Source organism: Emydura macquarii, unplaced genomic scaffold (assembly GCF_026122565.2).
Source record: "Emydura macquarii macquarii isolate MOO-44397 ecotype Brisbane River unplaced genomic scaffold, CSIRO-AGI_Emac_v2 contig_3345, whole genome shotgun sequence".
NCBI lineage: Eukaryota > Metazoa > Chordata > Testudines > Chelidae > Emydura > Emydura macquarii.
In genome coordinates, this window is record NW_027133482.1 from 5,698,974 (window position 1) to 5,712,487 (window position 13,514).

Here is a 13,514-nt window from a genome sequence, read left to right on the forward strand (position 1 = left end):
GGAAAAAGGTTTTGCGGGGAAAGAGGGAGGCAGCGGCCACTCGGGTGCTGGGCACAGACACAAATCAGTGCCCATGGGCATCCTGGAGTGGGTTCTCCAGGACAGCTCCTGCGACCCGCTGGGAGCGTGAAAGCAGGTTCTATTGCTAATGGCAGCCAGCTCGCGGTAATGCTTGCACGCTTGCTGCGGACGTGAGCCCTGTGGCTGGGGTGGAGGGGCACAGCACCAGGAGACAGCTTCCCCTTGAGAGTGTGAGCAGGGGCAGCTCCCCAGTGAAGGGGGGACGGGGCTGTGCCGGCACTAACACCTCTACGCCCCTTGGGGAGCGCATGTGGAATCCACCTCCTCCTGAAAACGAATGATACTTAGTATACTTCTTTCCACCACCAGAGGCCAAGTACCATGCACCCCATTTACAGATGGGGAAACTGAGACACAGAGGGGTGAAACAACTTACCCAAGCAAGCCAGGACTAGATCCAGATCTGTTGACTCCCAGGCGGCTGCCCTCGCCCTGGGACCATACTGTCAAGTGTACCCAACTGATGCAGTATCTGCTGGGGGGCGAACTTCACCAGGAGCAGGAGGAGGGGTCCTAGGCGCAGTTGGGGAGCAAAGAGAAGCACCAGAGCACACTTCTCTCCCCCTGACCTTGCAACCCCAACTGGGAGCAGAATCCAACCCCCGAACATTCGCTATTTTTACAAGCGCTGCTGGGTTAATTTTTTTCCCTGTTTACAGATATCCCTGCTGGGTTTTGTTGGTTATTTTTAAGGGGGAAAAAAAATGATATTAAAAACAAAAATACGTTCAGAAAAATAAAAAACAACCCCAACCTACTTTCAAAAATATTGTCTGAAGTTTCCCACAGTTCTTGCCACAGCAGCTGGCGCCGGTCCTGGAGAAAAGGACTTCATGGGCTGGCACCCGGGCGTAAGCCACACGCTTGTCTCCGCGCAGCATCCAGATCACGATGTCTGGCAGGCTGTTCTGGGGCTGGAAAACAGAGAAATCGCATCTATTCCCCCGCCCCCAAATCAATACCATGATTCAACAGAAACCTAGGCTGAAAAGTGAGACGCCGAGGGAGGGCGGAGGGGGAGCGGTGGAGTCTCAGCAGGCCCCACCGCAGAGCTGGCGGCTCTGAGACAGCTGGCAGGGTCGCGGAAAGCAGAGATAGGAAAGACCCATCATTATTGCATTACAGTAACGCTGCAGGGCCTCAGTGGAGATCGGGCCCCACCACGCAAGGCATGATATAAACAGAGTCAGACAGTCCTCGCCCCAGAGAGCTTACCATCGAAACAGACCAGGCGGACACAGAGCGGGAGGGGAAACTGAGGCACCGAACCGGGATGGGACCTGTCCAAGATCGCGCAGCAGGTCAGAGTCAGGAACAGAAGCTAAGACTGAACCCAGGGCCCTACCCACTCGAGCACCCTGCCTCACCACTAGGCAGCTAGGCCCACTCCTGCCTCCCCACCCAGCCCAGGCAGGTGCAGAGCATTAGAATCAGCTGCTGGCGTGTTGGGGTATTTTCCTCTGTGTGAATTTCACTGCCCATGAAAGGGGCCGGGCGACCTGCCCTCAGCAGGAAGGAGGGAGGACGGCCCCCTACTCTCCAAAAACCCCTCTCCCCACCCCCACAAAAGCATCAGGTGCCAGCCTGTTTAAATGCTGGGTGGAGCTCGCAATACCCACAAAAGGGCTGGTCTCGTCGGAGGAGGACACAGACCCCCGGAATTTAACACAGTCGCGGGGTGCAGGTCCCAGGGTCCAAACAAGGGATCCAGAAGGGGACACCAAGCCGAGGACCCCAGATAGCACCTGCTGCCCACAGCAGCAGTCCAAGGAGTCAGAGGACGCCTCCCAGAGGAACTTCGCCCGGATGCGTGAACAGACAAATGCCCCGGAGACACCCACACGCCCTCCCACGCAGCTTCCTCCTCCTGACCTGGTGGCCAGTGCCGAGGAGAACAGCTCTGAAGGCCACGGGCTGTGCAGAGAGAAAAGCTACCACGGCAAGTCCAGTGCATCCCGTGATGGGCTGCATCTCAGCTCCGCGGGGTCTGCCGCTAAAGGAGAGGAAGCCGTTTACCCTCCCGGGTTTAGTCCGGCCAACAAGGGCAGCCTCTCCTGCCAAGCGTGCTGGGCTCCAGTGCCACGGACCTGCAGACAGCCCTCCTCCGTCCGAGGTTAGGCGGCCGTTGCGGTGGGACTGCTGCGTACGCCCTCCCATCGCAACCAGCCCGCTCGCAGGGGGCGTCCCGCGGGGATGCCATTTCGGCACCTTTCATTGGCTCGGCAATTCGCATCAAGACAGAAAGAGCATCCGTCCCACGGCCAGTCCTGCCTCAGTGGGGCAGAAATCCTGTTACCCCGATACTCCCCGTCAGCCACCCGGCAATTCCCCTCGATCCCTGGGGAGCCCCAGCCTGGAGGACAAGGCTAGACAGTGTGAAGCTCAGGGGTCGGGGTGAAATTTCAAACCCCCCCAAACACCAGGCACTTGAAATTGTGGCTCGGACTCGGACGTTAGCGGGTGCAGGTTCCGCTCAGAAGTGAGGGGGGGAGGGAGCGGAGAGGAGGGGATAAGGACAGGCCGAAGAACGAATGCAGACAGAGAGACTGTGACTGAGGACGCAAACGCGATACAGCCAGCGAATGAAAGAGCCGCAGAACAGCCCACGGTCTATCCGCAGCGCTGCGCGGCCTCGCTGCTTCGCCAGAAGCTCCCCCAGTGTCAGGGCACAGGATCGGGCCCCTGACGTCCGAGGAACCCCGCGAGGATTCGTTTGGAAGGCCGCATTTCTCCCACCCAGCCCTCCAGGAGCTCCTCCCCGGTTCAGGTCCCCCAGCTCAGCGGGTAGTGCCCCAGGTGGGAGGCAAGCAAGGGCAGCCGACTCCCCTCACTCTGGGCGCAGACCGCGCCTGCCCTGCCAACCAGCGGTTCTATTTCAAAGCTGCGGCTGCGGGAGGGCCGCAAACCAGACACCACTGCTGCTGCTGGCCCCAGTTCTGAGAGAGAGTCTCTGACTCCAAAATCACGCTGCTGGCAACAGCGCAGCCGGTACCTCCTGCCCTGACCTCAGTGCTAACGGTCCATTGGGGGATGAAAAGAGCCTGCCTGCAAAGGCGAGCGAGGGGCACACTTTAGATCCCGTTAAGGGAGGAAGACCACAAAGCCATCCACTGGCTCCAGTCCCCGGCTCCTTCTCTTCTGTGCTTTCCCTGGGCGTGGCTTTAGAGATCAGAGAAACATGCCCCAGGCTGCAGCATTGCAGAGAAATCCCCCACCCCCTCCAACCTCTGGACCAGGATTTTGGAACAACCAAAGAAGAGAGGGGTCTCCCCGCCCCAAAGAATCCAGCGCGGGGTTTCCACCACGCACCATGCTGCAGCCAGGCGTGGGATCTGGGGGCCAGCAGCGCCTCACCTAGTGCAAATCCCCACAGGTCCGCTGAAGTCAGGGGCAATTTACAGCAGCTGAGGTTCTGGCCCTGGGAGTTTAAACTCAAATTACTCTCCCACTGAAATCAACCCTAACACTCCCTTGGCCATTGCCAGGAGAGGGTCTCCCACACCCTACAGGGATGAGCGTGGAGAAGACCAAATGCAGATTCAATCAACAAAGCTCCAGCTCATACACCTTGCTACCGAGTATCATGGCTTCATTTTAAGGCGCATCCCGTCACCCGGGACAGCACCCCAGGAACCGCCACTGAAACGCTCAGATGAAACACATTCTGTGGGCCCAGCTTCCAAACTCCCGCCTTTGAGAGTTGCAGCTGGCACTCTGGCAAGAAAATTCCCCACGGTTTGAAAATTGGCCCTTATAAAACGTTGATGGCTTGGAAAGCAGGGCCTGCACCCCAAATGAACAGGACTTTCTAACTCCCGCTTTTGAAGGAATAAAGCAGAGACTGGCGCAAGGCTGACCGCCAGCCTAGATCCAACCACCGCCCAGCTTCCAGGGAGTCATGCTCCAAACAGGGAGGCTGGGCCCTACCTAGCCTTATTGTATAACGGGCTGAACCGAACCTTCAGATTCACGAGCACCCCTGAACTTGAGGGACGCTTGGATCCAGATTTGGATGCCACTCACCCCAACCCCCTTGAGAACAGAGCGTGACTAAGAGGAGTCAAACCAATTGCTACAGAAACTGATGGATAAAATTCATCCCTGTGCAGAGGGTCAGTCTGAGATCTATGAACCCTGCATTTCAAAAGCTTAGGGGGGTGCACAGGCCCTTGCAGGCTTAAAAGAAAGCCTGACTGGGGCTAAATTGTCTGTATTGTGTATTTCTTCTGAGGTTAGAAACCCAGCCAGCCACTGCCTTTACCCAAACACCCAGCAAACCTGTTCTGGAAACCAGAGAGTGGTGGCATAAAGTGTAGGTCCCACGTACAACTAGCACCTTCTTATTCATCAGACCTGCCCCGTCATGAGCATCAGACTTTATGGGCTCAGATAAGTTCTCACAGCTTCTGACACAGGGGAATCGACCAGACTAGCTCCCCCCGTGGACACTCTAAGGGCAAGTCTACAAGTCTACACTCTAAGGGCAAGTCTACAAAATTACGTCACGTACAGCCACTGCAATAATTGAATGGGTTTTACATGCCCACACTGCACTCCTTGTATTGGCAGTGCATGTCCTCTCCCGGAGCGCTTACCCTGATTTAACTGCCAGTGCGGGGCATGGTGGGATGGTTTCTGAAAGGCAGGAAGAGTCGATGTCAGCAATGCAGTGTCTACACGGACACTGTGTCGACCCAACTGCATTGACCTAAGCACTGCGCAGTGGAGTTATTCAGGCCATGGCTACGCTAGTGAACTTACAGCGGCACAGACGTACTGATGCAGCTGCGCCGCTACATGAACGATCGTTCCTGTAGTCACTGTATGCTCTCCCGTCGACATCACAACACCACCTCAGCGAATCGCGGTAGCTACGTCGATGGGAGAGGTTCTCCCTCCAGCATAGCACTGTGCACATGAACGCCTATGCCAGCGACACTTATGTCACTCGGGTGTTTTTTCACACCCCTGAGCAACATACCTTTTGTCATCATAAGCACTCCATAGCAGTGTAGACATGGCCGCAGTCAGTGCAGTGGTCGATTTTCATTGCCAGGAGCAAAATTTTAGCTGCCTTACGTTGACCTAACCCTGTAGCGCAGACCAGACCTACAGCTGTGTCTACACTCGGTGGGCGTAGCTATGTCTCTCAGGGGTGTGGAATTTTGACACCCCTGAGATACGGAACTGTGCCGATGTATGTTTCCCGTGTAGACCAGCCCTTGCCCTGGAATAGCTAGGGTGCTTTAAGTTCATTCCCTATCTTACTTCTGAGTAACTTCCATGTGTAGACAAGTCCTTAGGCCTCCAGAGCCAACCCAGCTTTGGGAGAGTGAGCTCGGCAGTTGTTCCTGCTTGTGCATGAGCTCCAGAATTGATTACTAGGCTCCCACCAGGCCTTTTCTACTCGGAAAAGTTCTGCCCCTTTAACTATTTCATGGCATAATGAAAGCAGACGCACACCCCTAGCATGGATGTAGTTAAACCAGCATGACGTGCTTACATCAGGATAGCTTAGTCCAATTCAGGGAAGTGAAATAGTGGCATCAATGTAGCTACACCAGGCAGGCTTGGCTGGAATAACCCTATAGGCAAAAATCACCCCCCACCCTTCCTGTCACAATTATCCCAGTAGAAGTTTTGAAGTATAGTCACATCTCTGCAAACCCTCTGCAGGAAGCAGGACTGCACAGGAGTTACTGAGGGAAGAATTGGTCCTGGAGCGCCTTTGCTACCCGTGATGAGGATGTGTGGAATGGAAAGGACCCAGCTTGGTTCTCAGATCCCAGAGAGAATCTGCAGGACTGGCAGTTGGGGTGGGGGGTGGGGGAACCTTTTACCTGGAAACCAAGCACATTCATTGTGAAGACACAGAGACCCACTGTGCCATCTTCAAAGTCACTTCTCAAAGCAGAGACGCACTTGGGAGCAAGGGTTTGCCTATTGGGGACGGGTGAAGGGTCACCCCTATCCTTGAACAACCACTTGAACATATCCCATAGGTGTCCGATGCAGTTTTGATCTGCTTTAAGTTAAGGCAGACAGCCTAGTCCAAAGACTTGGTGGGGATTATTAATTTCCAGACCATCGCCTGTTCCCCTGGTGGATCAGTAACCGGCTGCACAGCGTGCATCAGTTTTGGAAAGTTCTAAATGTAAATGTGCTATGAGGACACGCAGGAAAATTAATCTGAATTGGCTCATGTGTCAGTGTAAAGTGGATTTGTTAAATCACATTAAACTCCTGTGCGGAAGTTCATGCAGAATGAAAGAGGCCTTAATTCAATTTGCTTCCAAAGTGAACATAACTAAACTGAGTTTAAGGTCATGTTAATTTTGGACAAGAGCATCCACACAGGGTTTTAATGTGGTTTAACTAATCCACTTCAACCGTTCATTTGGATTAAGGCCTGAGCTACACTAAAAAATTAGGTCGGCATAACTAAAACCCACACCTGCGAGCGGCATTGTTCAGCTGACCTAAATCACTGTCTAGGCAGTGCTAGGTCAATGGAAGAATTCTTCCATCAACCTAGCTACCACCGCTCAGGGAGGTGTATTACCTATGCTCATAGACCCATAGACTTTAAGGTCAGAAGAGACCATTATGATCATCTAATCTGACCTCCTGCACATCACAACAGACCCTCACCCACTCACTCCTGTAACAGACCTCTAACCTAAGACTGAGTTATTGCAGTCCTCAAATCATGGTTTAAAGACTTCAAGGTACAGAGAATCCACCAGCAAGTGACCCATGCCCCATGCTGCAGAGGAAGGCAAAAAACCCTCAGGGCCTCTGCCAATCTGTCCTAGGGGGAAATTCCTTCCCGACCCCAAATATGGGGATCAGCTAAATCCTGAGCATGTGGGCAAGACTCACCAGCCAGACACCCAAGAAAGAATTCTCTGTAGTAACTCAGAACCCTCCCATCTAACGTCCCTTCACAGGCCACTGGGCATATCTACCACCAGTAGTCAAGGATCAGTTAATTGCTGAATTAGTCTGTTCCATCAGACTATCCCCTCCCTAAACTTATCAAGCTCAGTCTTGAAGCCAGCTAGGTTTCTTGCCCCCACTGCTCCCTTTGAAAGGCTGTTCCAGAACTTCACTCCTCTACTTTCAAGCCTAAACTTCCTGATGGCCAGTTTATATCCATTTGTTCTCGTGTCCACATTGGCGCTGATGGTAAATAGCTCCTCTCCCACCCTGGGGTTTATCTGACACTGACAGGAGAACCCCTCCCATCGGTGTAGGTGCTCACACTGACGCGTTGCAGTGGCATGGCAGCGCAGGTGTAGTGTTTTAACTATAGACACACCGTAACTGTTCCCATGTAGACAATCCTATGGAGTTGATCCCAGCCAGGACAGCTTGCTTCAAACAAGCCTGTACCAACACCAATATGGGCAAAAGCAATTCACCCCCACTTTTACCTCCTCTGCCATGGCTTTTAGTCTCAAGAGCCAGTCCTCGGCCTGATCCAGCACCGTCTGGAGGTCAGAATCCTCATGCTTCAGGTTCAGAGCTGCCTGGACAATCTGGCTCAGGTTGGTGCTGCGGAATCTGTACATGTACTGATCCAGGTGGGTGCTGGCTGTCTTGTCAGTGACATCTTCCAGCGGCTGGCTGCAGATGGGGGTGGGAGGAAGGAGCACAGAGAAACAGGCCGGCATTAGCTGTGCATTGTGAAGCAATGGCTGTGCTGGGGTCGTTCCGTTTCTTTCTTTTTATAAGCAAGTTTATGAAAAAATAACAAGCCACCGAAGATGTATTTGGTGAGTGAGCAAGCGTCAGGAGCAAGGAAGGTTCAAACCACCCTCACAGCCCTGCGGCATTATGGCAATGAGTTCCAAAAAGGAGTTGTAACTGAGCTTTGTGCATCACTACACACACACACATGCATGCACGCACACACTGATATAAATTGGTTCAAGCTGCAAGATAAACATTACAGAAGCTCAACAGCATCTTCAATGTGTTGAGCGGTTTAAGCACTTTTATGTTAAAATTCAATGATTTATGAGCTACCATTATAGATCTATTAAAAAACAGAAGTCCAGCTGAAACAGAATGAGAGCCAGGTTCAATTCTGGGGTAGTGTTGCCAACCCTCCAGGATTGCCCTGGAGTCTCCAGGAATTAAAAATTAACTTTTAATTAAAGATTATGTCACGTGATGAAACCTCCAGGAATATGTCCTGCCAAAACTGGCAACCCTATCCTGGGTGATGATGGGCAAATCCCTTGACCTCTCTGTACTTTTTCTTCTCAATCTATAAAATGAGAAGATAGACAGACTGATAGTCTACCTACTACCTCCCTCCCATCAGCCATCACAATCTTCTCAGGTTTAGTAAATCCTGTAGCAATAACGTTGTTTAAAATAATTCCAGTAATTTGTGTAATAATTTGCAAGGTGTGTGAGATAATGTCTCCCGCTAGTGGCTGTGTCGCAATGAGGCGAAATGTCTCCTACCAGCACAAATTACAAGTTTGTTTTTTTAAATTCAAGTGGTAGAGGCCTGTCATTCTGGGGTTGAAGGTCATGGGCTCTGTTCCCACAGTCAAGCTGTGCTGGATGTGGAGACTGGGGAAACGGCTGATTTATTGTTTATGAAAGGTTCTGTGTGACTCAGTTCCCCCTCTCACCCCATATGGTGACCCACCGGGCATGAAGGGGTTACCTGCTTTCTTCAAACACAACAAGCAATGCAGTGACTGAGGGGAAGTCACTAAGCATGAAGTCAGGAACTACTTGTCACTCAGAGGTAATTACAGTCAATCCTTAGAAAGAGAAGCAAATTTGCAGAAGTATCACCCCCAGAGGGAATGGCATAGACTGGTTTTGACAATATTCAAGAGGCCCAGCAGAAAAAGACCAGAGAAAGTGGGCATTGGATCCAAAAACTAACCTGAAACTGTAACCAAGAGGAGCAAAGTTGCTAGACAGGTTTGAAGGGCTCTGAGACCTACCAGGTCTCCTGGTGCAAGATGGATGATACTGGGTCGGGTAGGCATACATATAAGCTATTTACTGTTTTCCAGCTCTGCTTTCTCTGCAATGCTTTCGGATCTGAATGCATACTTTGCTTTATGAAGGCTGGCTGGTCCACTGGTAAAACCTGTCATTGCCACTGGAGAACACGGGACAGCAATTACTGAGCTAAACTTAGACTCATTAAGGTGATAACAGTGAAAGGAAGGAGAAATTGCAGCCTAAATTCCTGGTCTGGAGGGAAAGGAACGTGAGTTCCCACCCTGAAAAAGATGACAGCCAGCGGCTTGAGACCCAAGGGCCTGCCCTTGAGGAGACCATGAAGATGGCAAAGGGATAGTTAAGCCTGGAACTCTGACAATAGGCTCATCGGAACCGTATCCCTGTCTAAAGTCTGGGCCCCATAGAATTCACCCCTTGATCCAGAATTTCAATGTTCCCTGTAAAAATATAATTATGCTCCTTGCCCAGATGGTTGCGGAGATAATCTTGCAGGGGTGAGCCAAGCGGCCAACGCAGGGATTCCTGCCTGAGTCTGCCCAGTCTGAGACAATGTCTCTGAGAGGTTTGCGCGGCCTCAGTCATCTCAATCAGGGCTCTGGGGACTTCATGATTCTTCAGCCATGGGTCTGGCAGGGTCCCAAGAGGTCTTGGAATTCAGCATTTCTGCTGCCGAATATGCCATTTTGTTGCAGGCAGGTGCCCGATGCTGATTTTTTCTGTCTCCCTGCCCTGCTGGGATTGCCCAGGGGCCACCTCTGGCTGTCCAGCTCTCTCAACAAGGGGGAATTAAGTGGATTCCAGAGCATGCTCCCTGCATTGGTCCAGGGAGCAGGAGGTGGGAGCTGGAGTCCTGCTTGCATCTAGAGAGTAGGGGGAGCCAGAAGTAATGAGTGAGCTAAGCTGTCCAGGGACCAGCCAAGCACCAGGGATGCCAGGAAGATGAGCCACTGCACAAGTTCCCCAGCCTCCCTGATTCGGAGCAAAGCCTCTTACAGAGCACGGCAGGAGCTGCGGGACGAGGAGCGGAGCCAGGTGGTCCGGAGAGCCGAGTAAGATCCCAGCACCAATTCTCCTGCTGGAAACCACCACCAGTGAATAGTCAGGGTCAGCTCTGAGCCACGGCTGGGGGAGGAGGCAGTGATGGGAACGACGGGTCTTCTGTGGCCGTGTCCTAAATGATCAGTGCCGTACAACTGGCCCCCATGGTGGTGCAAGGTACACGGGGCCTGGCCGCAGTCGCTCTGGGCAGGACAGCAGCCTCTCCTTGCACCCCATGTCAACCTCGACAAGAGTTACTGCAGACAGAGCACGACTGTGATGGGGCTTTGGTGCTGTGGGCCAGATTCTTCCACCCTTGATATCGATTTGAGGGGAAGGTCCTCCTCGCCGCGAGTAAGGCTGAGTGAGTCTGATCTATTGGCAGTCAAAGTAAATAACGAGTGGGAAAGTCAAATCTGCTCCTGCTCCAGATGAGCTCAAAGAGAGTTTTGTCATTGACCTCAGCTGGAGCAGAGTCAGGTCCCATGTGCAATAACAAAGGGGCCAGCGCACACATGCACCACTGTCCTCTGTTAGGAGGAACAAGAGCTACCCACGTGTGTCTCATAGGTTCACCTAGCAAAATGCTCTTCTTCAGCTGAGACGACAGGGGCCTGAGGAGCAGAAGGACTGAGTTCTAGCCCTGCTTTCACTCAGAAATTCTGCATGGCCTTAGTTTGCCACTGAGCTGACAGACAAAGGGTGGGCAGGGAAACCGAGGAACAGAGTGGGGAAGGAACTTGCCCAAGATTACCCAGCAGGTCAGTGCCAGAGCTCAGAACAGAACCCAGGTCTTCTGAGACCCAGCCCATACTCTAGGCCATGCTGCTTGGTGTTTAAGATCTCATCTGAAAGACTCCAACACCTCAAACGGCATAGGGTTCACTTATCTGTCCAGACAGGACTGACCTAGTCAGGATTCCTCAAGGAATCAAGCAACACGTGATGCTTAAAGCACTCAGCCATCCCGTCCGCTTGAGAGAGCAGCTGAAGTCTGCAATGCATGTTGTTAAGAGAGCCTTCGTTGTGTGCTGTGTGTTCACATGTTATGATGCATGCTATGGAGATATTGGCTAAGAGCCAAATCAGATATGCATAGATTTGAAGGCCAGAAGGTAACACTGTGATCATCTGCAGAGCAGAGGCCATAGGATTTCCTACGAGACCTCGGGTAGATCTAGAGTAGATCTTTTAGACAGACGTCGAAACTTGATTTAAAAATTGCCTTTGAGAACTTGTTCATGGCTCATTTCCCTCACTGTTAAAATTTTACATCTTCTTTCCCTGCTCAGTTCATCTACCTTCGACTTCCTGCTATTGGATCATGTTACTCCTTTCTCTGCCTATTATCAAAGGACTGTATTATTGAAACGGAAACCCTGGATATTGACGATGCCGATTCCAACTGGCAGCAGGGTTACATGTTCGGGGGCTTGTCCAGAAAGTCTTGAGGTCCCACCACTTAACACAGCTCCCAGTGATTTCAGCCGTCTGTGGAGTGCATCAGAGGCATTGTCCCAAAGCAGGTCTAATGCCTAGACCTGGTTATCAGGGATTTCAGCTCTGCTGAGCTGCAACAAGACTCTTAGCTGAGTCTTAATCTGCTCTGTTACTACACAGGGGAGAGAGGAAGGGTCAAATGGTGTCTGGGACCCTTAGGCAGGGCCCATAAAACCAGATACAGGTACCTGTCCCCACTCTCTGGCCCATGTCCCCTGCCTAGCAAGTACAGTTCAGCTGAGAGGGAGTCCCTCAATCAGGGGACGCCAAGCACAGTTCTACTGCCCTGGATTGACACAACAAAGATAACAATCCTTTAGTGCCCCTACCCCATCTACAAAGTGACCTGTTATCCAACGCCTGCCAAAAGCGATCATTTGGGTAAAGCAGCTTCATGATGCTGAGTACCGAGGCAGAGCGGGTGTTGCCCAAGAAAACAAGATCAGCTCCTGAAGCCCTGAAATTTTCTAAATCCCCAACCAGCCACCAGGTCAACCCCAGCTCCAACTGGCCACCAGGTCAACCCAGAGAAAAGAGAGTTTCTGATTCCAAACCAGCCACCAGGTCAACCCCTGGGGGGGGTGAGGAGGGAAAGCAGCAGTTTTCGCTCAGGCCCATTTGCCCGGGGGCGGGCCAGACCCGAGATCTGAGCGAAGGAGGAATCCCCTAACTGGCTCCAGTGAATTCTGGGGGCGCCCTCCACTGGCAGCACAGTTGAGGCCCAACACATTTATAACTGCTGGTCATGATGCTCCGGCAGGTGGACCGACGGCTCCACCGTCGCCGTGAGTCACCCCGCCAGGCCTGAGAGCACAAGTGGGGATCACACCGCAGGGAAGGGAGCAGCAGCGCGTGGGCCACACACTCGAACACACGCGCACGCGCAGTGCGTTACACTCGGCAACCAACACGCAGGCGGCCGGGTGCCTACGTGCCATTGGCAAGAGTCTGCCCCGGCGAGACCGAGGCCCCAAGGGCAGGCTCCGCAACCCCACGCTGCAGTCAGGGTGGAGAAACCCCAGGGGTGTTTCCCCGACCACCTGTCCCTGCGGGAGATTCCAGGTGGCCCTGAGCTGGCCAGCTCGGTACAGGTATGAGGGAGGGGGGGAAGGGGAGGGGACGCCGGAGCACTCTCGGGTCCAGAAGTGGCTCCAATCCCTTCCCCACACCAAGCCCAGCTTGCCCGGGATACCGAGCCTGTCCCATGCACTGGCCAGCTCCATAGCCTCATGACAGGGATCTGCAGGCACCCGCACAAATGAGGGTGCTGGAAAAGGCAGCCGCCCGCTGGCCCAGGGAGAAGGGGCTTGTCAGCCCCACCCGGCCCATCCTGCCGCCGGGCAAGAGACGCAGGGCCGGGCCCTTCGGGGGAACCATCGCCCCCACTCACTGGAGCCTGGTACTCTGCCCCCCTCCCCTCCCAGTGGCCACCAGTCCCAGCATGCCCTGCACCCACTAGCCACGGGGACTCGTAGCCTGCTGCATATTTAAAGGCACAGTGTCTCCTAGAGCAGCCTGGCCAACCCCCACAGAGACAGACGAGACAGACCCAACAGCCACGGGGTTATAAACTGACATATCGGGGGTTTGGGCTGGTTTTTTAGTTCTGAACTCCCCCTGCCACCCAGCCTTCCCCCGCCCCTTGTGTGTGTGTGTGTGGGTGGGTGTGTGTGTGTGTCTGGAGAGACAATTAGCAGTGCCAACACTTCGCAATGTCTTCAGGTGATTTTGGCCCCCGCTGCAGGCGCTCTCCCCCCATGTTTCCCCATGCCCCCAGCAACGAATACTGCCCTGCAGCCCCTCGTCCATGCTTTGCCCTCTCCCCCACGGCCATGGAAACTCTCCTGCTGACTTCTGGGGCCTTTGCATTAGGTCCACAAATTGCTCTGGCCTCT

The 13,514-nt window shown here is 53.2% G+C and overlaps 1 protein-coding gene across 3 annotated transcripts in view; it reads right to left on the reverse strand.

Annotated features, from left to right (window-relative positions):
• The window catches only part of DYSF (dysferlin), a 273,511-nt gene that overhangs the window by 145,042 nt on the left and 114,955 nt on the right, over positions 1–13,514 (reverse strand). For all 3 annotated transcript variants that reach the window (XM_067533631.1, XM_067533629.1, XM_067533632.1), the window contains 2 exons: positions 7,518–7,710; positions 840–995 (listed from right to left, as the gene is read on the reverse strand). In XM_067533631.1, the coding sequence (XP_067389732.1) occupies positions 840–995; positions 7,518–7,710 (349 nt within the window). The remainder of the gene's footprint in view (positions 1–839; positions 996–7,517; positions 7,711–13,514) is intronic.